This window comes from Rhinolophus hipposideros (assembly GCF_964194185.1).
Source record: "Rhinolophus hipposideros genome assembly, chromosome: 1".
Lineage (NCBI taxonomy): Eukaryota > Metazoa > Chordata > Mammalia > Chiroptera > Rhinolophidae > Rhinolophus > Rhinolophus hipposideros.
This window is the reverse complement of record NC_138047.1, coordinates 9,807,589-9,835,556: the sequence shown is the minus strand read 5'-3', so window position 1 is coordinate 9,835,556 and position 27,968 is coordinate 9,807,589. Positions and strand designations below refer to the sequence as shown.

The following is a 27,968-nucleotide window of genomic DNA, read 5'->3' as shown; positions in this document are numbered from 1 at the left end:
CACCGCGGCGAGGCGACTGCAGCGCAGGCGAGTCTCTCTCCGGGCCGCACGCGCTCCTTGACCCCGCGCCGGCGCGCGCCCTGCGGACGCGGCGTAGGGGTTGGCGCCGGCCGCAGGACGACCGTTACGGGCGTACGCCGAGTGCGCCCCGCGCGCCCTTCCCGCGGTGCGTCGGGCCTGGAGCGCCGCCGCGGCCCATGGGGAGAGTCGGCCCGGCCGGCCGGGTAAGTGGACCCCGAGGGGCGCGGGCCGGGCGGCGTGGTGGGGAGTGAGGGCGGGAGCGCGTCCCCGGGGGGCTTTGGACGCGAGGCCGTGGCTCTAGGCCGCGCCGCCTTGGGCGGGAGGTGTCGGGCCGGCCCCCGGAGCCGCCGGCGCCGTGGGACGCCGGGCGGGTCGTCGGGGCCTCGCGCTCTTCCTCCCTACTTCTCCGCCTTCCTCTTCCTCGCTTGTCTGCTTCTGTTTCCTTTGGACCCGAGAACGCGTCTCTCTCCCCTGGGGGTCGTGTTTTGAAAAAGTTGCTGGGTCCCTAAACCCCGGGGGCCTGTCACCTGTGGCCTCGCGGCCCGGGGCGTGGAGGGGGCGGCAGCTGCCGCCCTCGCGGAGCGCGGACACGAGGGTGCGCCCGGGGCGCTGCGGGCCTGACCCCGCGTGGCCGTCCTTCCCAAGCCGCGCTCCCAGCGGCCGCGTCTGCTCGTCGCCCTGTGGCTTTGGAGCGTCTCTGCCCGCCCGCCCGGGCTGCGTCGTGGCCGCGGAAGTCGGGTTCTGTCCCTGCCCGCTCGGGAAGCCGTGCTGACCTGAGCACCGCGGCCGGGGTTGATCCGAGCGCCGTGCGGGGCGGTCTGGCGAGGCTTCCGAGAGGGAGCGAGGGTTACAGCCGCGGCCCGCAGGCGTCCGGTTAGGCCTGCCAGCCGGGGGCACGGCGCCCTGCGGAGGCGACAAGTGCAAGTAGAGGCAGCGGGGTGAGGCCGTAGTGCAGTAGGAAGGGCACGGGGTCCCGGGCTCCCGGGGGGGTCGTCCGCTCGGGTCGGGACGCTGTCTTGGTCGGCCGGGTCGCGAGGGCCCTCGGGGGGGATACGGGTGGAAAACGTTCTGAGTAAGGGCAAAACGTGGCTCTCACGCAGGTGGGCGAGGCCCTTGGCTCCCGGGACGTGGAGTTTTTAAGGGACGCGGCGCATCCTTTGGTGGCAACAAAAGAAAGTTGCCACGTTTTTATGGGGTCAAGGCCACAGACATTGTGGCAATGACAAGGAAATTCAAGAACTGGGGGGGGTAACAAGCGGAGGGTGTCTCGTTTTTCGAGTTTTATTAACGAAGGTGCTGCACGCTGTGTGGCTCAGAGAGAGCAGATTGTGAGGTCGGCAAAAACGTGGTGTAGAAGCAGTGTCGGCGGTGAAGAGCTATTCTGATCGGGGATTCTGTGGTCACTAAAGGTAGCCCGCGGGGAAGTGAAGAACTGGGGAGAACTGTTGTGCACCCCCACACGTAACTGTGAAGTGCATTTCTTCCTGCCTGGTTTGTCTTAAATTACCTTCGGGGAACAAATGATCCAGAGTTAACACTCAAGTCTTTCGTAATAGTAAGCCATGAAGCGCGTTCTGTACACACCTAAGCTACAGGTGAGCGGGAACTTTGGAATACGCTCCCGCTGGTGGTCTTTTGGTAACAATGAGAGTCTGTGAGAATGGACGGGGATACTACAGACTGGCAAGCGTGTCAGAGGTGACGGAAAAGATTTTTTTTTTTTTGTCCTGTAAAATCATTTTATTTTCTGTTACGTAGACATCTTTCTCAGGTAATGTTACTAGAACCTATTTATGGGGTTTTATACTCGGGGTAAATATATTTTTCAAAAACTTATTTCTATTATACAGAGTTGTGATACAAAAAATGATTTATAGGCTACAGTTTCAGAAGGCAGTTAGCTAGACTAATACTACTGAAGAAACTTTCCTATTTACGTCTATAATACGGAATGAAAAGATATGATTAAAAAATCTTCTGATCAAAGAAGCTTGAGCTCATCAAAGGAATGTTTATTGTCCTCCACAGAGAGCCACCAGGATTTTCTCATAATCTCCTTTGGTTTCATCCAGGATAGCTTGGCAGAGAGAGATACCATACAACTTCTGATAGCATGCTTTGATGTCATTCATGTCGACTTCAGAACGAGAAACCATAATTCTGATCAATGTCTTATGACGAGTTCCAGCACCCTTCATGGCCTGATGAAGCTTCTCAGCAAAGAACATTGGCTTGTTTGTGGCACGCTTCACAATTGTTGTGAAGCATTTCTCGATGTCACCTTTCATCTCCAGGTTCAGAACTTTGTTCATGTCATGCTTACTGTACTTGGCGTATTTCTGAAACACTCTGCGAAGATGGGAATAGCTTCTGGTGGTAAGAATGGTATTGAACACATTCACATCTGTCCCTTTTCTCCTTTCCCCTGCTTCATATAATGCCCTGGCATCTGAGTCAGCCAAATCTTCACTTTGGCTAAAATCCTCAGATCGGTCACCCTTAATAAGAGAAAGCAAAGCCTTCTGGTAATCTCCAGATGTGTCTGAGGTGATGTCTTTAGCCAGGTCTCTCTTCAATTCTTCTCTATAGACTCTGTTAATTTCTCTGATTTCTCTCTTAGTTCTTGATGCCAAAATTTCATTCAGAGTGTCTTCATCAGTTCCAAGGCCCTTCATGGCAGCACGGAGTTCATCAGCATCAAATTGGGCTGGAGTTTTTAATAGAGCCAAAGCAACTTCCTCAAGGTGACCTGTAAGGGCTTTCCTCAGAGTTTCATCCAGGGGCTTTCCTTTTTCCTGGAGATAAGCTGCTTTGATCTGCTGACACTGTGCATTGTTTCTCTTGGTGAGAATGTCAATGATGGTTGCTTCATCCACACCTTTAACCATTATTGCCTTATGCAAGGCAGCAACATCCGAGGATGGATTGAAGCCAGGATAGGGGCTCACTGCTGACCCAGGACCACCTTTGGATCCTTTCACAGTGTTAATGTATTCCTGCTCTACATTGTCAATAAACCAGGCCTGCTTGAGGAATTCTGATACCATTGCCATTTTTAAAGAAGTTTCTTTTTATCCACCTTCTTCCAAAGAACTAAAAAGAGGGGAAAAGATTTTTTAATTCTTTAAAAAGTCATTATAAATCTTATACATGAGGCAGATGCCTTTTATTACCTATATTTTTTTGTGGACACCAATTTCCACTGCCCCTCATAGTTTCCTTCCCTGTCCTTTCTGTCCATATATACTTCCCATAGTCCATAAGCTTCATTTTCACTTTATGGTGCATGAATACTTATTTAGTGATAAGGAGGTCTCTTCTTACCAAACTTGCTTCTTTAGGTGCTCAGAACTCAGACCGTGACTCGTGATTAGTTGTAGAGTTGTATTTTTTTCTCCCATTAATAATAGTATATTGTTTAAAATTAACCATACTTACATCGAATCCCACTTACCATAAGTTATGGTCTTAAAGGGCATTTCTGCAGATCTCATTGTTTCATAATAATGGGATTTAAGTGGGTACGTTAAAATTTTCCATCTATTCACAGATACATTTAGAAAATATAAAGCGCTTACAATGTTCCAATCATGGTGCTAAGCTAAAGGTACAAAGAAGACAAAAACAGCCCTTATCTTTAGGACTCCTGGGAGACAGATGTGTCAACCAATAGGGAGCATAGCATGTAAAAGTTGCTCTGATCCAAGTGTGTTCAGGGGAAACAAATTGGAGATAGTTTTACGTGGGGGCAGTAGGCACCAAAGGCTTCAAAGACGCACTTGAAAGATGAGTAGGTGGGACACCTCTGAGAAGACTTCCTCCATGTTCTTTTTCTGCCCATGTTTAAAAAAATACTTTGCCATGGTAGGTGGACTCTTGAAACGTCGTTTTTCTGCCAGAAAACCATGTTCCCCGTGTTTCTTCTTAAGTGGATCATATAGAGGGTGCCAAAAAAAGTATACACGTTGTAACAGAGGAAAAAACGATCAAAATTATAATACAGGTCTGACAGTTTAGTTTGTGAACTCATCTTAGAAAAAGTGCTACATACCTCATTGGTGCATATCACTACTGTCACCTTTGAAGTCCTCCCCTTGGAAGCTATGCACCGACACCAGCGCCTAGTCCAGCCTTCAAAGCAGTTTGGGAACTCTTTTTCTGGAATGACCATCAGAGCTGTCATTGTATTACCCTTGATGTCCTGAATGTCATCAAAATGTCTTCCTTTCAATATTTACTTTGTCCTCAGGTAAAGAAAGAAGTCACTGGGGGCCAGGTCAGGTGAGTAGGGAGGGTGTTCCAGTACAGTTATTTATTTACTGGCTAAGACTCCCTCACAGACAGTGCCGTGTGAGCTGGTGCATTGTCGTAGTGCAACGGCCATGAATTGTGGGCGAAAAGTTGAAGTCTTCTAACTTTATCACGCAGCCTTTTCAGCACTTCCAAATAGTAAACTTTTATCCACTTGGTAAAAAAAACATAGTGAATAATCCCTCTGATATCAAAAAAGGTCAGCAACATCACGGCAACACATTTGCAAACTTAGTTGTCAGATTGCGTGCTCAATATATACCGATAACAAAAAATGAACACAAATCATGTGTACACATTTTTTTGGCACCCCTGGTACATGAAAGATGTGTTGATCAAAAGGTGGTGTTACAATAAAAAAGTAAATCGCAGGTATTTTAAGTTATAAAAATCAGCTGTTTGTATTTGCATTTCATCTTGGCTTCTTAAGGAATATCCAGTGTTAGAAAGTGCTACTTTTTATTACATGACACAAGACTTCATGAAATAAATGAGTTATACCATCTAAGAAACATCTCAGCATGAATTAAGTTCAGGTCCTGGCCTTCTTGTCAGTGCACTTGTTTCGTTTCTGCGGTAGCAGTGGAGAGAGGGAATGAATGAATCGACTGGTATGTTCATGACTGCTTAAAACAGCCAAAATAAGAATATACACACCTTTTAAGGAATAGATGCGATAAAGCTATGTGAATAAAGTTATATAAAAAGAGGAAAACAAAAGATTAATGAGAATGGGGTTCGGGTTGCAGCTTACCCTGCGCAGGGGAGATCACTTGAAGGGGTGGGGGGGGGGTGGGTCGCAGGGGTTGAGTGTGGGTTCTCGGCCAAATCCTGTCTCTTGTTCTGGATCGCGAAGTCACTGGTGCGTGCACCATTGCGGAGGTTAATTGACAGCAGGCCACACGTGCGAGGGTGGATGATGAATGTGTCGTTGCTGTGACTAATGCAGTCCTGTGAAGTTCAAATTCGATGAAAAGGAGAAAAGTGAAGAAAGCCCGTCTGCATTTATTCTGATGCAGAAATCTGACTTACAAGCACTTTGCTACAGAAAACTTGCAGGTGATGATAAGATGACATCAGTTTCTAATATTTAAAGTGTGTTTTTGAAGGTTTTGAGAACAGAAGTCATGATTTCTGAAACTTTCAGATCGAAGCAAAACAAATGGAACTGTCAACAAACCATTTTCAATTTAGAAATGGAATCACAGGAAGTATAGTCTCATGAAACCGCATTCATTCAGCCCTGGAATCCTTGTTAAATGTTGGATTCTTCGATGAAAGAACTCTGGTGGAGGCAGAGATCCTCTACACAGCTTGATTTTTTTTTTTTTTCACCCCCAAATTTGGGGAAATATTCCAGTGAGTTTCCTCTTCTGGGTAGGGAGGTGTACGAGAGTTAAACAGCAGCCTGTCGCCTCACACTCCTCTCCCCGTGCTGCTTCTCCCTTCCCTTTTACCTGTTCTTTTTTACAGTTATTATTGTGGTGAAATATATTTAACATAGAATTTGCCGTTTTCATCCTGTGTAAGTGCACAGTCCAGTGGCATTGAGTACACACGGTGCGACACGTGGTACCACCATCCATCTCAGAACCCATTGCCTCTTGAGAAACTCTTCGTTTCTCGTGGAACTCGTGGGCATTGTCTGTGTCGTTTCACTGCTGATTTATGTGGCCAAATAGAGACTATTCGGTGATGACTATTTCAGCAAATGTTTATTGAAGGCCTACTCTGTGCCTGAAACTGGAGATGCAAAAATGAATAAGCTAATTTTTTCAGAGTTTAGTGGGCATTTGATTAACCCACTTCCATGGGCTCTAACATTTGTTAAATTCCTTCTTTGATGAAGTTCTCAAGTTCCTCATGAAAAGATACTGGGAGAAGTAGAGTTTGGGTTGCAATCAAATTTTGATAATTTATGTTTGTAATTTCGCAGAATGTGTTCGTCTTTCCTTGGCTTTATAAGAATAAAGCAAGGAAAGGCTTTATAAAAATAAAGAACAAATGAACCCATAGTTTTTACTAGATTTTGGTTTGGTGACCAATTGGATGAAGAAGGCTCAACAAATTAGGTTAGATGAAAGATGCGTGGTCACTTCTGAAGTAGTTTTTTTTTTGAGAACCACAATATTAAGCTAGATATCCTGCATTGTTTTTCTTGCTGTTGCTCTGAGTTTTTCAGGTTAAATTTAAAGTTTAAGGATATTTAAATTTTAATTTAGATTAGAATGATTAGTTTTGAATACGAGGTAGGCTGGGAGAAAAGTACATGAAAGCTTCTGAAGCTCTTTGGTGCAGAGGTCTACCTTCTGGCCAAAGTCGTAGTTGGCCAGAAAACTCTGAAAAGACGGATTGGGAGGGATTTGCAAATGCAGGATTAACTGTGCAGTTGGCCTAACTTCCTATTTCAGCTCTGGGACGGATATTGATCTCAGTCTGGGGATAGAACAGTAAACTCCACCAGCTAGACCTAGGTTTTCATGGAGTTTACAGCAGCGTGGATTAAAGTAGGTTCTGAAGTAGACCCTGGGGGCATTCCCCATGTATAAAAGTCTGGAGATATGGTTGTATTTCGGCCATACGCAGTTAAGAAATGGAGTTCATTACTTTTTTTCATTTGGTTTCAGTGACTCAAGCTTACCGTGACAAGGCATTGCCAAGTTCTTGAATAAAATGTTCACTTTTGTCTGGCATGGAAGGCAGTGGGCATTTCCCTGTTGTATACGCTCTCTAGGAAATTCTGTCTGCTGTCAGCTAAGTGGGTGATTTATCAAAGAAGCCTTAATGAGGAGGAGAGCCTGTAGGCATGCCTCGATTTTTAAGTCATTCATTGGAGCAGTCAGCCACCAGTACCCTGGGCCCTGCTTTACTCACCCTGCTTCTGTGCTACTCTGGGGGCCTTTCATGTAGAAATCAAAATGGAGGGCTTTTAGGTAATTTGAGGGTTCAAACACTAAGCAGCAGCAACAGCTTAGTGGGGCACTGACTCCCAGGTAGAGAGCTACGTTGCTCAAAACCAGAGCAGTTATTCTGAGGGAGTAAGGTTGGTATTCCCCCCAGCCCCCTCACGCCACACAACGTGAAACCAAGGCCAGCCAGGGTGTTGGGGCCGCAGGGTCTTAGAACACCAGTCATAGAAGAGGGGAGAAGCAAGCATACACCAGAGAGAAGTTTGTGCCGAGTCAGACGTAACCCTTAATTTAATTTCCTGGGGGGAAATTAAATATTTTCCTTCTTGCCTGTCGCACCGTCCCTTCCTCAGGCACAGGCCCAGGTGGAACAGGGTTTGTATAACATGGTGTCTGTGGCAAAATGCTGTCCAGGCCTAGGAACTCACAGACTTTGGGAATGTGTCCATAAATCAGAAGCTACCTGTGCTAAGCATTTATTTGCAATTTAGGGATTTCATTTTTTTTTCCTTGACACCTATGAGAAAGATTGATTTCTTATTTTGAGAAGTGGGCCGTGTTGTGGGTTTCAGAATGTTGAGGTTTTTTAAAGGTGGCCAAAGGTGGCCATAGGCTTGTCTAGCATGGGCTGTGACGTTCACCTGACTGGCTTTAGATGGGTCTTCCCACCATGATCCTGGGCACACCTGTCTCCTGAAGACCGTTCCCCGTCTGTAGCCAAGTGCTCGGGATCTACAGCAGATGCTGTATTTGCCAGGGCTCTGGCCAGATAAGGCTTCAAAAGTGATAACTACTGTTGTCTTGTACTCCTCTATTCTGCGGGGACATTATGTGTCAATTGTTCACATGTAGATTGTTGATTATCTCTTGTAACCAACGGCATTAAAAATTACCAGTTTCTACTTGGTAGGATAGGAAGTCAGGATATTTAAGGTCTAACCTTTCACTCCCCTCAACAAACGATCATAAAATAACAGCATCTGTGAGGTCATTTCTGTTTTGCTTTGTTTTTTAATTTCTAGGCATGTGTTTAAATTGTGCTAAATGAACCTAGTGGTTGGTGTTTTTTGTAAGGTTTCTATTTTTTGCTGTTGACAAAATAGAATTTTTTAAAATTGGATATATACAATTAATAATGTCCTGAATCTAGAACTTCCATCTGTAGCTTGTTATATGCTATAGAGCAGAGCAGTTTCACTCACGAATTACTTGACCACATGATTTTATAGATATGAAAATTCATCCTAGGGGTTTATTTAAAAAATAATACATGGTATGGCTCCATGTGTTAGAAAGGGTACTGATTGGTGATGGCAGACAGCTTCTGTCGCTGAAGGTTCCAGCTAGGGGGTCTCTTCAAATACGTTTTACCTCTAAAATTCCGTAGCACTGAATTATTTTAACACGAAAAGATTTGAAGTCTTTACTATATTTTGCATTCTTTCACCTCCCCCCATTGCCTTTCAGCATTAAACTGAAAAGATGTCCCTGTATGACGACCTGGGAGTGGAGACCAGTGACTCAAAAACTGAAGGCTGGTCCAAAAACTTCAAACTTCTGCAGTCTCAGCTTCAGGTGAAGAAGGCAGCTCTCACTCAAGCAAAGGTAAGATAAGCCCGTGGAGTGAAGCAGAAGCAGGTTCCGCCTTCGGTTACAAGTGATGTGATTTTAGCGAATTCTTCTGCCTTTTTATTGACTATGTAGGTTTAAACATTTATGGAGAGAGAGCTTTTGAGTAGAGAGGAGTAAGGAGCTTAAGCTCATTTTCTTCTCCTGACTCTTGGGCGTAGAACTATTTCAGGGATTCCAATGAAGACAGGCAGCGCTCTCAGTTTCCAGCAGTGATACAGGTTTTCAAACTTCAGTATGTCTGAGATTGACTGAGGATTGGGTTAAAATGGTGCTTCCGTAGCCATATTCCTGATGTGCTGGTGAATTCTGGCTCTGGGCTGGGGCCCTGGGAGTCTGCACTTTGGGGAGCATTCCTGCTGTTAGGTGTAGGTGGGAAGCTGTGCAGTAATTACTAAGCTCTAATAACGTGCATGCTTGGTTGTGACTGTCAGACGTACGTAGTCCCTGGTCATTGTTTTTGTCCCTGTTGTAAACAGGTCAGGCATTGGCATCATCCTGGAAATCATACAACATGTAAAACATTAAAAATACAGTTGTCCACTGGATATTTGATAGTAAAATGTGACTGCGGAATACTCGCAGGAATGAGAATGGTAGTGTGGTGCACTTCCTGTTTTAAGGGCCCTTATGTTTTAGAACATGTATCCCCAGTGGAGGCTATATCCTCCCAAAGGGGTGAATACTGGGCCTAAGGGGTAAAAAAAATCTTGCTCTTTTTATGTATAAAGCACAAATATACATAAAAACATAAACAGATACAGAGAGTGCCAAAAAATGTATACACATTTTAAGCAAGGAAAACACTATGAAAATTGTAATACTCAATATACTTGTACACCGATAACAACAGATGAATACAAGTCACGTGCACACATTTTTTTGGCACCCCCGATGTAGTGTATCTTGTGGTATTAAAATTTTATGGATGGGAAAAAAAATTTATGGATGGAGAAAAATGTATTAAAAGGTTAGTGAAGGAGGGAGGCTATAATGAAAAAGAAGTTGAAAAAAACTGCTTTAGAGATACATAGGGAAGTATTGACTGGTAAAATGATGTGATTTCTGGGGTTTCCTTTCAAATAATCCAGTCTGGGGCAGGGGAGATGGGGATGTACATGAAACAGGACTGGCCACGAGGTGGTAAAGAAGCCGGGTGGTAGAGACTTAAGAATTCTTTCATCTGTTCTCTGTAATTTTATGTTTGACATTTTCCATAGTAAATGGTTTTTTAAGTTGGAATTATTTTCCTTTCCCTTTACTACATCATCAGTAGATACTTACATTGACGTCCTTACCTTCGGATGAGTCAATATTGTAAATGACTTAGGTTTAGGATACCAATACTGTCCTAAAATTTAAATTAGTTTTGTCAGTTCTGTTGATTAGAGGTTTGGTCTTTTTCATATTCATCATTAGTAAGTTGAAAATTTTTTATGCCAGATTTTCTTTTTAAAGAGAATTTTGTCCTTTTTAAAAACAAGCTTTCATTCCTTCCCCATGAAAGGAAGATTATTATTCTTGTTTTTCCTTTTAACACGTAAAAATTTGTTTAATTTTTTAAATCTTTGTGAGTTTCATGTAACTTGATTTGCACATAAGGTTTATAAATACGGTTTTCTGTTCCAATGTCAATACTATTTCATGTATTTTGTTCCTTTTTTTTTAATGTATTTTATTGTTAAAGGCCTAATCTTCAGTTTTATAAAATAACTGGCTCCAAGGAGCAATTCTTATGTTTAATAACATAAACTCAATTAGACGTTGGGTGCACGTAATTAGTGGGCGATCTTAGTTCAGTGGAAGATAACAAAACAAAATAACAAAGCAGAAGTTGGGGCGGCCGGTGGCTCAGGTGGTTAGAGCGCGAGCTCTCAACAACAAGGTCGCCAGTTCAGTTCCCGCATGGGATGGTGGGCTGCGCCCCCTGCAACTAAGATTGAAAATGGCGACTGGCCTTGGAGCTGAGCCGCGCCCTCCACAACTAGATTGAAGGACTTGGAGCTGATGGGCCCTGGAGAAACACACTGTTCCCCAATATTCCCCAATAAAATTAAAACAAAAAATGGGTAGAAGTCTACAAATGTATAGTATAGAAATAATTTTTTTTTTAAAGGCAGAAGTCAAAGTATTCTAGAGATACACAGATTAAAATCTTTTTGGGATAATTCTTTATTACCAGTTTTTAAATTGTCAGCTTCATGGATTACAATTTTTTAAAATCATAACTAATTTGTTTATTTCTGTCCAGTGTACTTCAGGATCACTTTCTCTATCCAGCTGTTGCCTAATTATAAACTATAGGTTAAAACCCGGCGTATATAAAATACAATTGAGAAAATAGATCCTTCCAAAAAATAAATATATTAAAAAGTCAAATAAAATTTATGAATCATGGACTGGTTTTCTGTACCATTATTTTATTCACATGAAAAGTAATGAGTTGGATGCTGATAAGCAAGGAATTAGGTTTTTATATGAAATCTTGGCTGTTAGACATCCTCTGAATCCAGTAACTGCTTCAGTCTGTTTATGCTTATTATCTTTTCACTTATCGAAATATATTAATTTCAGCTACTGGGAAATATGTTGATATTTCAAATAGCTTTTTTTTAACTGGTCAAAGTAAACAGTTAGTTGTGAAATAATTTCTGCCAACTTTCTAATATCTTTTGAGATTGCTATTATATGTGAATTTAATGTGTTTTTCTTGAAGGGAAATGAAGATACATTTCATTCAGCCTCTAAGGCTGTTTAATTTACTAATTAATTACTCAGTACCAGGTTGGCCTAAACAAATCTGTAAAGGTATTTGGTAGAGAAACCATTACCTTCGATTAAAAGATGGAGCTGTGATTTCATCTGTATCTGCTTTAAAATACATATGTTGAATAGAAAAATACACGATTTTGATAATTCCCTCCATTATCCTTTAAACTTTGGTATACACCTTGTGAATTGTATATTTAATGATTGGATTAAATTTGTTTAAAATAATAATATTATTTAATATTAATAAGTTTAATAATAATAAATACTGTTAAATTCAAGAGGGATGGTGACTTATTTTGAGCCTTTTTCAGTGATAACAATGAAAATGTTAACAGTTTAAATTGCAAAGTGGGGAAAACTAACTCTGTATAGAAGATCAAGTGGTCACCATTATACCCACCTGGTCACGCATGGCATTACTGGCAGCTACCCCGACCTGTGTGCCTGCTGGGGTGATGCAGGGTGAAGCACACCACCTCCCCTACGCTGTATTCTAGCCATGGATCCCCACCCCTTCCAAAGCACTAATATAATCAGGATTTAACTCACTTTTCAAGAATTTCAGGGCAGAAAGGTATAAGTAAAATGAAACCACCAGGAAGTAATGAGGCAGATCTAGAATGTGCAGCATTTTATAAGACAAGTGTCGAGAAAAAAAGGGAAGGCGACAAAGGTGATGATACTGGTGATGATGATGGTGATGACGACGGCGATGACGGCAGGGAAAGGGACCTTCTAAATCAAGAGACTTAAGGAAACCAAATGTATTGCAGAACATTGGTAGAACCCTGGTTCAAAATAAAATCGGCTATTTAAAAGATATTTTGAGGACAGCTTGAAAAATCTGAACATGAATTGTATAGGCAATGATACAGAGAGTTGTTTGATTTTATTAGGTGTGGTAATAGTGTTTTGTGGTTGTAAGATAATGTTCGTTATTTTAGGAGATGAAGGATAAAGTGTTCTGCTGTCTTCAACTTTATTTCAAATGGTTCAGCATTAAATATAGGTGTAGGGTAAAGCAAATAGGATAAAATGTTAACAGTGGTTGATGGTATATGATAATTGTTATCTTTAAAAAAAATTTTTCTGTAGGTTCATGGTAAAAGAGGTTGGGCAGGATTTTATATTCTACTGGGGGTGTGGGGGGCCCTAGTCCACAAGTATCTTTTGCCCAGGATATAAAAACACCCATTCCTTGTGAAAGATCCACACTAGTCCACATGTAGTGTGCTGTTACAGACTTACCCTCCTGCTCAACGGGAAGAGCCAGGGCAGAGCTAATTTCACATGGAAATTTAAATAAAAGTGACCAAGTTTACCATAAATCTTTCACAAAATGGAGGAAATTTGTATTGTTAAAAAAAAAAGGCTAATGAAACTAGTGTGTGGTTGCAGTGATAATTGAATTAAAAGTTTGTTTTAAGATTAGGGTTTTCACATATCTGAAAGGTTTGTTATAAGAGACAAAAAAAATATCTTTGTTACAAATAGTATGAATTTTAATTTCAAGCTTTAGTACAGCTTTCTTGTGTGTCAATGATTTTAGAGCCAGAGGACAAAACAGAGTACCGTTCTTGCCCCAGTAATCGACCTAAAGCGAGGTGGCTCTTCAGACGACCGGCAGATTGTGGACACCCCGCCACACGCAGCAGCTGGCCTCAAGGTGAGCCCCCCTCTGACCCCGAAGGCTTTCCTGCCCTCTGTGTGTCTTACGCCATGCGTGTCATTCTGATCACGGTCTCTTCAGTAGGCCTTTGCGGTCTTGCCACTGTCGTGTGTTGGAATCTGCGTGCTCCCCCACTGCGTCCATCCTGAGGCAGACAGAGCACAGCTGAAGCTCGTGATAGAATTTCTTGGCTGGAGGAGCTGATACTCCTCCTGTGTAATGCTCTGTCAGGAGGGACAGGCACCCTCAGGAAGGGTTTGGGGGGGATTCTTAGCCATGTCATGTTTTTTCCCCATAAATTGTCTACTTTTTCTCATTACATTGACTCAAAAACTGGTTCATTGTCTTCCTTTACTGTGTATTGACTCCAGAACCTGTAACATTGCTGCCCCAAGATGTAATAAGCGTGGTCCTTCTTGTTCTATAGTTTTCATAATCAATTTTTTTAATAGTTAGACCTTTATCATTTATATCCCTGACACACTGATAACCCTGCTCCCCACATCCACTACCACCCTGACATCGCACACAGCCATTACATTTCCGCTGTCTCTATTCCTAATGCTGTACTCCGCTTCTTGTAACTATATGTATATATCAAATTGTAGTTGACATTGATTATTGTTCAGCTTCAGCTTCAGGTGTACAGTGCAGTGATCAGGCATCTACATCAGCCCTGAGGTGGTCTCCCTAATGGGACAAGTATCCATTGGATACCCTACAAAATCTTCACAACATTATTGTCATAATCAGTTTTTAATTGTAAATGTTCCCATCAAGTGAATGCATCATAATTTACACAAGCACCCCATAAGCATGGCACCATCTAGATCTGCTTTTGTGTTGGCATTATGAATAGCACTCGAACATGCATCTCTACAGAGAACTCTGTGCATGTAGTTATTTTCTTAGAACAGATTTCCTGAGGCGCCAGTCTGTTTTAGTGCCAGCGTTTCCAGCCGTTGTGTCAGTATACAATCTCACCTACGTATAAATATATGACTTTTAGTTTTACCCACCGTCCCCAGTATTGGGGTATTTTTTAAAAAATTTTTTTAATCGAACAAACTTTTTTTTATAGCATTTAGAGAAGGATGGCTCATTGTTAAACTTAGCAGGGCTTATGCAGTAAAAGTTGTTTACTTTCAAATTTTTAAATGACAAAGAATTAACTCTCATGTTGACAATTTGTTCTTTCAGAAACTTTGCGATAATAGTATCATATAAATTGAGTGGCTGGTTATTAGTCCCTCTCCTGTCTTAATAATAACTAAAAGGAAATCTTGTTCATGTGCCTTTGCATTTTTTAAATGTCTTTTGTGTGAGTACAAGTTCATAACTACCCTTTGGGTGTATTAAATAGATTTGTATAAATTTGCCAGTAACAGGGCCAGGGAGGCGATTACAGTTATTTTTCTAATTTCTTTTATTCATCGGATCCTAGTGTTTCCTGATTTTTAGTTATAAGGAAACGATGAAGTGTTTGTTTCACAATGCAAAATATCAGACGGAACAGTGTAATTCAGAAAGTGTTGGATTTAGATCTGTGGATGTTGAACATGCACTCTCCTTATCACATCAGTTTGGGGTTCAGATACAAAACACATTTTCCAAACAGCCTTCCTGCCCTTGCTAGTGTGGGCAGTGTACCTCCTGAAGGAGCTGCAGAATGGGCACCGAAGGACTCCAGTCCTAACCTCTGCGTGTCTAAAGACGCCTGTGGAGACCAGCCAGCAGCCAAGGCCTCTTATCTGTACAGATAATAAGGAAGAGTTACGCTGAGAAAATGTGGAGGAAGAAAGTATGGACGTTTGGGAAAGCTAGACCATGCAGTAGATCAGGGCTTCCCAGATCCATGTAGAGGTCACAACCATCGACCTAGGGGAACACCCCGTTTCTAACCCGTGTCTCCTAGTTGCTTGTACTCTGTCTGCCTTTTGTTTTTCTGGTTTCTTTGTTATGACTACCACTTTCCTCTCGAAGAGCAGCCCCAGTTTCTAAATGTATAGAAGAGAGATGCAAAACGGTATCATCTGAGCCTGATCTTAGTGGACCTTAAAAAAATGAATGACGATGTGAAGGGAATTATATCCACGTGTGCCAGACTCAGCACGTGAAATGCAGCCTACCTGGGAAGAGGGGTGTATTCCAGAGGATTTCAAAAACCACACGAGGATGGTGTTTGTGTTTTTAAGTCTTAATATTACATGTCTTTGCATGTAGTCAGAATCTAAAGTTTTTCTATTAAATGACCACAAGAATGATTGTGTTGTTTGGTTTTGAAGTTTTCACCGATATATAAAAAACCAGAGGTATTCATTTTTTACTATAAATATCAAATGTATCACTTAAAATTTTAGGTGGCTAACAGCTTGTTTAGGAATTTCAGGAAAATGCCATAGGGTATTTATGAAATTAATACTGAACTGAGTTCTTTGTCATGGTTCTGCTGTCACCTAGCGAGGGTGTGGCCATTTCTAGTCACTAAACCTCTTTAGATAGTGTTCCCTCGTCTATAAAACAAAGGAGGCAGAGAGATGGTCATCAAGGTTCCTTCCAACCCTCAGATTCTTTGACCTTAATTCTGTGAATAAAATTTGAAGACACGAGGATGTCACTTACTTTGGCATTTTCACCTTCCTCAGGATCCTGTACCCAGTGGATTTTCTGCGGGAGAAGTCTTGATTCCCTTAGCTGATGAATATGATCCTATGTTTCCTAATGATTATGAGAAAGTAGTGAAGCGCCAAAGAGAAGAAAGACAGAGACAGCGGGAGCTGGAAAGACAAAAGGAAATAGAAGAGAGAGAAAAGTAAGGCTTCATTTGGATTTGGGGGTGTTTACATTTGAAATACTCATTAGAATGCTAATGAATGAACTTCAGTGCTTGTCTGTAAGGCTCAACTTAGTTTTCACGGTTGATCGGAACAGTCATCAAAAGGAATCAAATTTGTAGCTGTTGTATCTCTAGAACACAAACTCTAGCGCAAATTTCATGTATAGACACAGAAAATTTAAAGTATACATTTTGGGTGAGTTGTTAGAAAAGTAACTTAGAATCCTGATGTAGAATAGTAGATTTTTCCCCTGTTCTAAACTTAAAATGCATCTTTTATTTGTTTTTTTAGTATATGTGCTGCCGAAGCGAGCACTATTTGTTTTTTAAAAATACGGATAACAAGGATTTGTTTGTGTTTTTTCTTTTAAAAATATTGAGTATTGTTTGTTAGTTTATAAAATATTAATGTATTCTTATTTTTTGAATCATTTCATGAAGTGAAGACATGTTCTAGAGAGTCAGAATTACTAAATTATTACCTTTGTTGATATGCTTTAAAATTGAAAGAGATAAATACCAAGGAAACTTTTGTTGCTACTTATACTCATATACCTATTAAATTGTGTTTCGTTTATCTTCTGGATTTTTCTCACTTCTCACACTTTTCCTGCTTTAGTCTTCAAACAGTTGTTTACACACATACCCCTCCCGTTAATAGTTTAGTGTGAAAGGGAAGATCTGGATATTTTCTAGCCAAGAGAAAGTCACAGTGACGTCCTTGGGTTCACATCTCTATAACTTGCTTCATCTGTGATCAACATTTGCTCTCTTTATTATCCCAGGAGGCGTAAGGACAGACATGAAGCTAGTGGGTTTTCAAGGCGACCAGATCCAGACTCCGATGAAGATGAAGATTATGAGCGAGAGCGGAGGAAAAGAAGTAAGGCATGGGCATAAATACTGTGTTTCAAACACAGTGCCATTCCACTATTGGTTTTCATATGCAATTTGATAAATAGTGCACTTGACATTGATAGAGGTAATTTTCTTTCTGGAATCCCAGCAGTCCACATTTGCATACACCTTTCATTGATGTTGTGTTTTCACATACATTCTCCTTGGAGCTTCTCGCCCTCTTACATGTATCAAGTGGATACTTTTGAGTGCACCTTGAAATGCACGCGCACACTTTTCTTTACTTGCAGCACAGCCACACTGACCTGTTGTTTGTATCCAGCTGCATTTCTGTTGAGCTCTGAATGGAGAGTCAAGGTACTCGTTTCCAGAACATTTGCCACTAACATGCATAAATTTGAGGGAATCACTTAGCTTTCTGGGACATTGTGGGTTTTTGGTTTTTTTCAGTGTCATCTGAGAGCAGGAAGACCAGGATTTGAACCAGTTTCTTCGTAAGGCCCCTTCCAGCTCTACAATTGTCAATGTGTTAGAGCGAAATCTTTAGTGATCACTAGTAGTTAAGTGGTGTTCATCCTTGAGAGGATAGAAGGCTCCTTATTTTAGCTTCGTCATTATTTTGATTGCTGGGATTTCCTTGATTTAGTTGACCAGTTGGGTTGACAAACTGAGATTTAAGTGAAAATTTTAAATCCTCTGCTTGTCTACTAGACACAAGGTGATGTTCTAAGCACTTTCGTAGTTTATCTCCTTTATGCCACACAGCAACTCAGAGTGGGCTCTGTGATTATCCCATTTTTAAGGGTGACACATCTGAGGCAAAGAGGGAAGAAATGCTTTATACAGTACAGGTCCACTGTTCATATTATCCAAGACCTTCATTTGCCTGAAAAACCTCATTATTCTGTGGCCATCCTTAGCATAAGACCTAAGAATAAAGTTAGGAAGCTGGAGTATATTTCCACACACATGAACTATGACGAGCAGTTTGCCAAGCCTGGTCTTCCCAAGTGAATAGTCAAGGCTGATTTAGGGTTTAATTTAAATTTTAAAATACTAGTTGAGGTGGAAAGAAGTGAGTCTATAATAATTTAGAATTCTTAATCTTTCAGTGCAGATATAAATGAAATGTATTTATGGAATACTTACTACGCAAGAACAAAAGAAACCAAGTTCATGGATACAGAGAACAGATTGGTGGTGGCCAAAGGGCGGGGGGTCTGGGGTAGGAGAAATGGATGAAGTTCAAAAGGTACAGACTTCCAGTTATAAAATAAGTAATCCTGGGGCTGTAATGTACAGCATGGTGACTATAGTTAATGACCTAAGAGAGTAGATCCTAAAAGTCCTCGTCACAAGAAAAACATTTTTGTAAATATGTGGTGACAGATGTTAACTAGACTTATTGTGCTTATTATTTCACAGCATATGCAAGTACTGAATCATTATTTTATACACCTGAAACTAGTGTTTTATGTCAGTTATGTCTCAGTAGAAAAAGAATACTTCGTACGTGCCGAATTTCAGATGCTACATTGTTTACCTGCTGGGGAGTAGAATTAACATTTGCGTGTGCACTGCGTGTCAGGCATTATCTTAAACATTTCATGTCCACTATCATTAATCAACAAATGCTTGATTTTTATTGTTTTAGAATCCAATATATAGGTTGAATATTTGTTGGTCTCATCATTTCAGCTTACAAATGGACTGCCTTTTTTGTAAGGAAGTGTGCCTTCTATATGAAGGCCATTTATTTTCTTGAATATTAGCAGGAGCTATACAATCGAATATTAGGGAAATAATGGCATTATATCCGCTATGTGTACTGTTGTTAACAAACAGCTGTTTATATTTTAACCTGACTAGTAGCAAATTTTCAGTAATCACCCTGAATTTTTTATACTGAACTCATTAGAGCTAATCTTTTCAGAATCAATCAATAATCACTTTGGTCTTAGTGACAGGATTAAAAGTGATAACGGAAGCTATTTCAAAAGAAATGTAAGAAAGTTTTATTCCTGTTTCTGATTAAGTGTTTTGTCTAGTCCAGGCCTGTTAGTCATGACACATGTGTGGCGCCTTTCAAGGGATTCCTTTTGTGAAACATTTCATGCTGGTGCAGCAATGATTTTGAATCAGTTTATTGTTGTTGTTGTTTATATTTTATTGTTTTTCAGACTGTCTTGTTGGTGATTAAGTAATAATACATACGTGAGGGCTTATTCCTAATGAAAAATTCCTTAGGCTCTCCATTCACGTTCTCCCTCTGGTTGTCGGATAACAGATGGAGTCATTTTGGTTTGTTTGTGTCTACGTGAGCGGGAGTGGTGACAACCCAAAATTAATTCTGTAGGAACCAGAAGACCCACAGTTCCAAACAGGTGTTTAGTTCCAGGGGTTTGCATCCTGGAAACGAGTGTGCTATAGTGTGGGCATCACAAGGAGCCACGTTTTATTCTCTCTGCCCATTAACTCTCCTGGTATCATTCTCGCCTCTGAAAAATGGAAACAATAGTACCGACTGCAGAGCTTTATTAAGCCTAACTGAGATAACGTATGAAAGAGCCTGGTGGGTAATGTGTCAGTAAATATTTACGTTACTGTTTTTTAAGTAACTGCTGGTTCTCTGGGTTGTGTTCTTTCACCTTAAAATGCATTTATTAACTACATTCCGGGGCTCTTGAATGCCTGCTATGAAAAACATAATTTTGTTTTCTGGGTTTTGTCAGGTTTCTGCATGTTCAATCTTAGATTCAGATACTGAATTCTTTAGATGTTAGCAGGAGAGATGAAGTAGTAGGTCTTTTATTTCTTTCCTTCTCTGACAGGGGAGGGTGGGGGAAGGTGCGACAAATGGCATGTGTCACAGTCCTTGGGAGTCTGATGTCTGCAATGTCTCTAACCAGTGGAATTTGTTTTTGCAGGTATGGGTGGAGCTGCCATTGCACCACCTACTTCTCTTGTAGAGAAAGACAAAGAGTGTATGTATCTGCTTCTGCCCCTTTTTTATTCTGATACAGATCTTTAACTCAGTCGTGGGCAATCCTAGCTTCCATCAGCCAGGTTTCCTGAGTGTAAGTAAAGGAAAATGGCCCCAAAGCCCATCCTCTGGCTCCAATCCAAGGTCCCAGTGTGGGTCCAGAGGCCGCTATTCCCTTCCACCCTGTACTCTGGGATTTTTTGTACCAGGCTCCAAGGCCTGAATTTTTATACAGTGAGATGCTTTTTGAAAAATTTTTGGCCTTCGCCAGCATTTCATATTTGGAGTTAGGTTAAAACAAATAGTAGCTCCTCGGTTTATAATTTTTGTCTTCAGTGGTTAGAGGCTGTTAAATCCATGGCCTTCCACAAGGTGGCACTGCCTTCCTTGATGAGATTTTTCTGCCGTTAGTTTCTATTTCAGTGCACAGGTTGTGTTCATTTATGTACATCGCCGAAACATGCCCACCCACTGTTTCTTCTCCCAATGAGCTATTCTAGAACTTTGGGGTTGGAATTGAACTTTTTATATCTCATCTGGGTCATTTTCCTGTCCTGGATTGGACCATGCCTAAAGTATCCCAAGAAAATGTAATCATCCCAGGTGCTTTTTAATAACCTGTTGTTACATAAACAGTGCAACAGGTATTAAAAAACACCTGACAAACTATATACCCTCTGGGAGTGAGGCTCACACATCTGCATCTTTGTAAAGCTTCCTTGTTGATTCTACTGGGTAGCTAGGGTTGAAAATCACCGCTCTGGTATATAATATGGTCCATAACCCCAAAGACCTTTCTTTATTCTGTGCCAGGCTAGTGAACTAGTAGGATTAGTCTGAAGACAGGTACACAAGATGCTATGGGAATCAAAAGAGAGTTTGATTAGATCTACCTAGAACATAAAAAAAAAATCTAAAGGATTCAGGCAAAAATTGTCATTTAAGAACACTTTTAGTGGGTAACATTTCAGTACGATGTAAAAAGGACATTGGAGGAGATAGAAACAGCTGGAACAAGCTAGAATCAGAAAAAGTGTTCTACCTCTGTGATTTAAAAAAGTCACGTAGAAGCTCTCAAATTGGTTTTCTCACTCCTTGTGGTAAACCAAAAATGTCAGTTAAATTAGTTCAAGACAACTGATGTATATGAGTGCGGTTCAGAATTTTTTTATATTTTGGTAAACCTGTTTTGTTTTCATCCAACAGTACCCCGAGAATTTCCTTATGAAGAGGATTCAAGACCTCGCTCCCAGTCTTCCAAAGCTGCTATTCCTCCCCCAGTGTACGAGGAACAGGACAGACCCAGATCTCCGACGGGACCTGGCAACTCCTTCCTTGCCAACATGGGGTAATGGGCCTGGTGCTGTCCTCTCAGCAGGTGTCAGAAAGGCGAGACTAAGGGTGACGACGTGGCTGCCCTTCCCGTAGATGCAGCTGGTGGGGAGGGCTTGTGGGGAGGGGTTCGGTGTGTTCAGTCACAGCGTCTTTCCTGAGAGTCTGTGCTGGGGGGTGGGAGGCACCACATGGAAGGTGTTCCAGCACAGCGCTGTGTGTTTTGTGCAAAACGTAAAGCCTTCTAATGTAAGTTTGGAATGATTGAGACGATAAACATACTCTCCAGGTAGCAGTAGTTTCTGATAATTACTTGCACTTATTTTCATAATATTTGCAAGTAAAATGGCTCAGATGGACCAGACTTACACTAGGTCCAAAGGGCGAACATCTTTTATTCTGGATAAAATTAGCCGTTTGCTTTAAGGTCATGGTCCTCTACCTTTGGTCTAAAAACTCTTAAGTCATTCAAACTATAATTAGAAATTTGTTTGCCTACACGTAAAAATCACTTTTAAGGTTGACTTTCAGGTGGGGCTTATGGAATTGTTTTTTTAATCCACACTGGAGTTGGCATGCATGTTGTTTAACAATGTTTCATGTCGTTTACTGTTGATTTCATGCTATGAGGAGCTATCAGATAACGCAGCATTGCGCTGTGGCCTTTGTTCTGTGGCCTTTAAAAGCATACGGGCTGTGACAGATGCTGGGCCCTCGTCATCACACAGTCTGCCCTTACCTGTATCCCTATGCTTTGATTCTTGGAGTCCTCGAAAGGTCACTGACTAGTTAAGAGTTGGAGTAGGTGGCTGGGGTTCATGCACTGGGAGAGGATTTTGAGTTTCTGACCGTGGTATCTATCTGCCAGACCTGGGCTGTTCTCTGTAGTAGCTACCAGCCACAAGTGGCTATTCATTTAAAATGACTGTAACTTCAAATGTACTTCCTCCACCATGCTGGTCTCCTCTAAATGCTCGTGGCCGCACAAGGCTAGCAGCTGCGGCATTGGACAGGGCAGGGCGGGGAGAACGGTCCCATCAATGCAGAAAGGTTTGCTGAGCTGCCCTAACGTGTATGCTCGAGGGAGTACCCAGACGGGAAGCTGGTTTTTTTGTTGTTGTTGTTGTTTTTTTGCTCATGATAAAAATTGACTTTTTGCTCACTCCCCTATTAAATAGGGATTCAGTCTCTTAACTTATGCCTAAGGAAGATGCAGTATGCTGTAGTTGAGCAGTTTTCAGGCTTTGTAGCCCTAGAATAGCTTGTTCCAGTGAACTTTTTAAGGGCCTTGCATACATGAAGTAATGTAGGTGCAGTGCTGGTTGAATCAGCAGGGTTTTGTGGTGCAAGCCCTCATTGGTCGCTGGGGGGCACCCTTGAGACCTGTGGGCCCCTCTGGAGGGTGCAGTTTGAAGGCTTCTGGTGTTAGAGAAAGAACAGGGGACTGAGAATCAAGAGCTGTGGGTTCCACTTTCAGTTCTGCCATTAAATGCTAGGTCTTGCTTTCCTCCTGGTCATCATTAAGCTAGTCGGCTAATCTGGGCCTCAGTTTCTTTCTTTTCCTACCTATTAAATAGAGGATTTCTAAAAGCTCTCTGTTTATAAAGTCTGTCATTGGATACTCTACTATTTAGAAAAATGCAATCACCTTCTTTATGAAACTCCATACTTATGTTTTGACAGGCACACTTTTAAATAAACTGTGGTCATAAGCTATATAACGATGCAGATGCTGAAACACACAAGTCTAGTGTTTTCTAACGGGTACTGGGGAAATTTCATTAGGGAAACTAATAGTTCCCTTACCTTAAAGATAATCTCAGGGTGTCCAGGGTTTCAGCGTTAGCTTTCTGTGTTTCTTCATTCTGAACATTCCCACAGCGCCCACCTAATGACCCATTGTTAATTAGATGTGACCTCATCAAAGGCTTGTGGGATTTCCACTCTGTTTCCCAGAAGGAGATTGTGCTGATAAAGTCCTGTTATGCCATAGCTGATGACTTCAGATGTAAGGGATTTTCCTCTTTTTCTCCCCCCAGTGGCACAGTAGCACATAAAATCATGCAGAAGTACGGCTTCCGGGAAGGCCAGGGTCTTGGGAAGCATGAGCAGGGGCTGAGCACGGCGTTGTCTGTCGAGAAGACGAGCAAACGAGGAGGCAAGATCATTGTGGGCGAGGCCATTGAGAAAGGTGGGTCTTCCCAGGAGCCCTCTCTTGAACAGAATCAGAGACTTCCTGATTGTTACGCGCTCCAGTTCTGTGCTGTGGCTCCTCTTTGTTTGTTCAGAACAGATGTAGGGACAGGAAGGCCCGTAGGAGAAAAAGACAATGACTTTGGCAGAAATGAACAGTATTCAAGAAAATAATTTCACGCCTACTTCTACTAGGCAAAGAACTGTGTTAAATTGACATGATCGTAGTTATGTTTTTATAACATGAAAGACACAGCCATATACAGTATATCCATGGTTATGTCTGATGTATTTCCATCCTGTAAGGCTTCTTAGAGGTAGATGGTGTGAACTTGGTGTTTTATTTTCATTTGATTATCACAGTCTGTTCTGTACTGAGGACATATCGGAACAAGGCAAACATGTCTTAGCATTTTAAGCAGGAGGATTGAGTTCACTTTGAGTCAGCTTAGCTGAACTCCCTTTCCTGACAGAAGAAGAAAACATTTCTGGCAGCCCTGTCAGCACACAGCTTTAGGAAGCAACCAGTCCGCCTAGAGCCCCCCCGATTTGTGGGGGGGATCTGAAATTAGCCAGTGGTTGGCCAGTGAACTGCGTGTTTCATTGGGCTAGTGACCTTCAGCCACTGCCCCAGCCAAGACTTGCACCTGTAAAGTTTGTGATTGGTGTGCTCTGTCAACCTTTTAGGAGGTGAACTAAGCAAAACTTTCAGGTGATAACCAGGAAAGCAAAAACGTTCCAGAAATTATGGTGAAAACCTGTACCAAAGCAAAGCGATGCTTCCATCACAGAAAAGGCTACATTTTTGCTCAGAGACTGATTTGCATAGATGCTTATAGATGACTCTAGGGCATAAGGGGGTTGTTAATGTAATTAAATTATTCACTGTAGCTCAGACTCAGCACTCTAAAGCATCCACATCTGATGATTTGTTTTCTTGCAGATGCATCCAAGAAGTCAGATTCAAATCCATTAACTGAAATACTTAAGTGTCCTACTAAAGTGGTCCTACTAAGGGTAAGAAGCAGAAGGAAGAAGCCCTATTTGCCTCCCTTGATTTTTGTGTGTCACTCCACCTTAACCCTGCATGCTTTCAACCCCACTGATACCATGACGGGTAAAGAAAACTGAAAATAATAGTTTTGCAAATGACTTTTGGATAGACTCCATATAAGACTGGTTTTAGAGTCCTTTTTCATTAAGGTTTCTCTGCTAACTATAACATTTAAGACTACCGTGATTCATTACTTTAAAATATTCGAAATTGTTAGAAGTTAAGCTTATAACTCTTTATGAAGCTTAATGTATGTTTTTGTTTATTTTAAGAAATACCAACTTTTGGGTATTACAGGGATGAAAATTTTCATTCTGTCATTTGGGATGGAGAACATTTACAGCCATGAAATTCACACATCGATGTCATGTATTTGTAAATTATACTTGATACTTGAATTTGTTTTTGTTTATAGAACATGGTTGGTGCAGGAGAGGTAGATGAAGACTTGGAAGTTGAAACCAAGGAAGAGTGTGAAAAATATGGCAAAGTTGGAAAATGTGTGATATTTGAAGTAAGAGGGTTTTCTTTTGATGTTTGTAACCTATTGTAATTGACAGATTACAACACATTTTCTATAAATAGAGACAGGGTATGCTGTGCTCTAAGAAACATTGTCACACTATGTAAGGTGATGTTGGTTAGTTACACTTCTCTTACTTAGTTATAACAATTTTAAACATAAAGACAAGAAGGACTTCAAATTTTATTCTGAGAAGAAATAATTTCATTTTATGATTGAGGTTTCATTTGGTGATTAAAGACTTCGATTACAGTTTAGTTACTGGAACATGCCTTTGGAAAGTTTCATTCATTTGGCAAGTGTGCACTTAGTACCTGCCACATATCCAATACTGTATCGAGAGCATTTGGGATGTTGTGTTCAGTTGAAACAACAAAACAAACCACGTATAAAAGAGAATATTGCTAGACTCAGTAGTACTGACTAAGTACAGGAGTTGAGAAAAGCGTTAGAGCAACAAAACAAATAGAGGCTTTGTGAACAATATCAGATGGGCGCTGAGCTTTGAAATGAATGGGTAGGACTTGATAGGATGAAAAGGATATTCCGATTAGGGTCGCAGCTTCTGGGAGACTGAGGAGGGCTGCAGAACGAAGTGGTTGGCCTTGTGGGAATTAGCAGGAGACGTACTTACACCGATGGAATGGGGCTGTATTATGCAAGGCTTAGAAAGCACAAGAAAGGGATTTAACCTATTATGAGAGACAGTTAGAAAACAGATCTTTTTATCTTAAATTTCTGCTCTCGCTTCTGCTTGTCTTCTGTATCATGTCGCTGTTGTTGAGCACGTAACTATTTGTTTGGGTGCCAGCTGGCCCAGGGCCTCCACAAGGCCGGACTGCTCTGCTTAGCTGTGTGTTCCCAGCACCGAACACCCTGCCCATCATAAACAGATGTTCAACAAATTCTCATGACAAATTATACTTATTTCCTTGGTATTTGACCACTACTGTTCGTATATGATGATAATTGGAATACTTACTCTGACAGAAATCATTTAGAGAAGAAAACTCACATTTAGTGGTATCTCAGATGATAACTAGCTATTGTACTTTCTTGCCCAGATTCCTGGTGCCCCTGATGATGAAGCAGTACGAATATTCTTAGAATTTGAGAGGGTGGAGTCAGCCATTAAAGGTAAGTTATACAGCTAAGTATAAAGAATAAAAAAGTTGCATTTGTGATCTTGTCCTAATTAAAACATGTTTCTGTAACGTTTCATAGGATTCTTGTATTAACTGACTGTCTTGTTTGCCTTTTAGCTGTCGTTGATCTGAATGGGAGGTATTTTGGTGGACGGGTAGTAAAAGCATGTTTCTACAATTTGGATAAATTCAGGGTCTTGGATTTGGCGGAACAAGTGTGATTTTAAGAACTAGAGCACGAGCCGCAAGCTGAAGCTGAGCAGAGAAGAAAAAGGCGGCAGCCAGCCTGCTTGGCTGTTGGGTGCAGAGACTTGCAGATGGACTGCTAAGATACATGTTGATTGATCCCTTTTTTATTTTGTGGTTTTTTAATATAGTATAAAAATCCTTTAAAAAAAAAAACACAACAATCTGTGTGCCTCTCTGGTTGTTTCTCTTTTTTATTACCACTTCTGAGGTGATTACCTTTTTTTTGCTAGGATTTCATGATGATTTTCAAGTGCTTCAGTGATAACAGCATTTCTTGCACTAAAAACACCTAAAAAGTTTTGGGTATGGGGTTGTATTAAGTTATCCTTTTCTTTCTTTCATTCTTTTTTGATCCATTTTAATAAAATCTGCAAGTTACTAAACTGTAGCTTCATAAATTCTATAATAAAGTATCATCTTGGCATTCTGCCAAAGGTGAAAATGTCTGCTTTCTCTAACAGAGAAATTCTTATTATTGACTCCAATCATAGAAAACTCTTTACGACCTGAGCTAAGGTTGAAGAATTGTGAACCTACCATGACCTGTATGGATGAATAATTTTTGATTAAACTAAGTCAGATTGTAGGGTTTGTGATGGATTTAGGGTATAGAAATCATAAATTTAGCATTTGTTTTCAGAGATTCAAGCATAGTTTTTAGTGTAGATCAGAAATGACAAGTTAATTCAGAACCTCACGGGTACATCGTAAATGTGTGCTCATAATGTTTTGGAAATGGTAGTTCCTTGGGGTCACATTTCTACTGGCAAAATTTGCAGTAGTGTTAGGTCTTCTATGTAATTTTAAAATTTATAAAATTCAGCCACATCAGCTACTTAAAACTGTACTGCCAATTAATGTAATTCCAGAATTATGAAAAATTGTACCACTGAAGTGCAGTGGTAGGTATGGCTTTTAGCAGGATTGTGCAAAAGAAAAGGTGAAAACATTTGATACTGAGGTTCATTGCCAGAGGGGAAGTGTTTCCAGAATATACTTTTGCCTGTTCTGTTCCCTGCTTGCCCAAATATTGCATGTGACTCTCCTGAGGTGGCAGCTGAAGGCCATGCGCCGATGTGGTCTCTCTAGGCTATTATGACATGAAAGTGTGTTGTGACCCTTCGGGGGAAGAAAGCTCTCCACATTTCTTTGCGTCCATGGACTCGGTTTGGAGACATAAGGAATATTCTGACCCTTTTTAAAAAAGGATTTTCTCATGTTTTTATTTAACATAAATAAAAGAATAACATTTTCTCTTTTGTGGTATTATTTTACTGAGTAAAATTGAATGGAGACTTGGTTTTGGGGATAAAAGTGCACATATTCCATAAAATGAGCTTGGGTTAAAGAATGACATAACTGCGCGTTTTGCAGGACATTAGAACCAAGAGCAGCCCTGAAACTTGAATAGGTCTGTGGACCTAGCGACTCAGCACTGACATGTCCATGCTTGGGCTTGCAAGTACCTAACTGTGCGTGTGCTG

At 41.2% G+C, this 27,968-nt stretch overlaps 2 protein-coding genes across 5 annotated transcripts; one reads left to right on the top strand and one right to left on the bottom strand.

Moving 5' to 3' along the window:
• Positions 1-20: 20 nt before the first annotated feature.
• Positions 21-27,740, top strand: RBM17 (RNA binding motif protein 17). 4 transcript variants are annotated; one of them, XM_081048028.1, is made up of 12 exons: positions 21-224; positions 8,709-8,846; positions 13,192-13,308; positions 15,957-16,123; positions 16,933-17,030; positions 19,933-19,989; positions 21,195-21,336; positions 23,360-23,511; positions 24,457-24,530; positions 24,983-25,081; positions 26,155-26,227; positions 26,353-27,740. In XM_081048028.1, the coding sequence occupies exons 2-12, from the start codon at positions 8,724-8,726 to the stop codon at positions 26,454-26,456; spliced, it is 1,206 nt and encodes a 401-aa protein (XP_080904154.1). In that variant the 5' UTR covers positions 21-224; positions 8,709-8,723; the 3' UTR covers positions 26,457-27,740. The 4 variants fall into 4 exon arrangements, with proteins under 4 accessions (XP_080904154.1, XP_080904157.1, XP_080904155.1 ...); XM_081048031.1 differs by having other exon boundaries at positions 60-224; positions 26,429-27,740; XM_081048029.1 differs by lacking the exon at positions 21-224 and adding an exon at positions 5,189-5,391.
• LOC308497407 (annexin A1-like) lies at positions 2,034-3,083 on the bottom strand (the record flags this gene model as incomplete). Its single annotated transcript, XM_081048066.1, has 1 exon — positions 2,034-3,083. The coding sequence occupies exon 1, from the start codon at positions 3,072-3,074 to the stop codon at positions 2,034-2,036; it is 1,041 nt and encodes a 346-aa protein (XP_080904192.1). The 5' UTR covers positions 3,075-3,083.
• Positions 27,741-27,968: the final 228 nt, after the last annotated feature.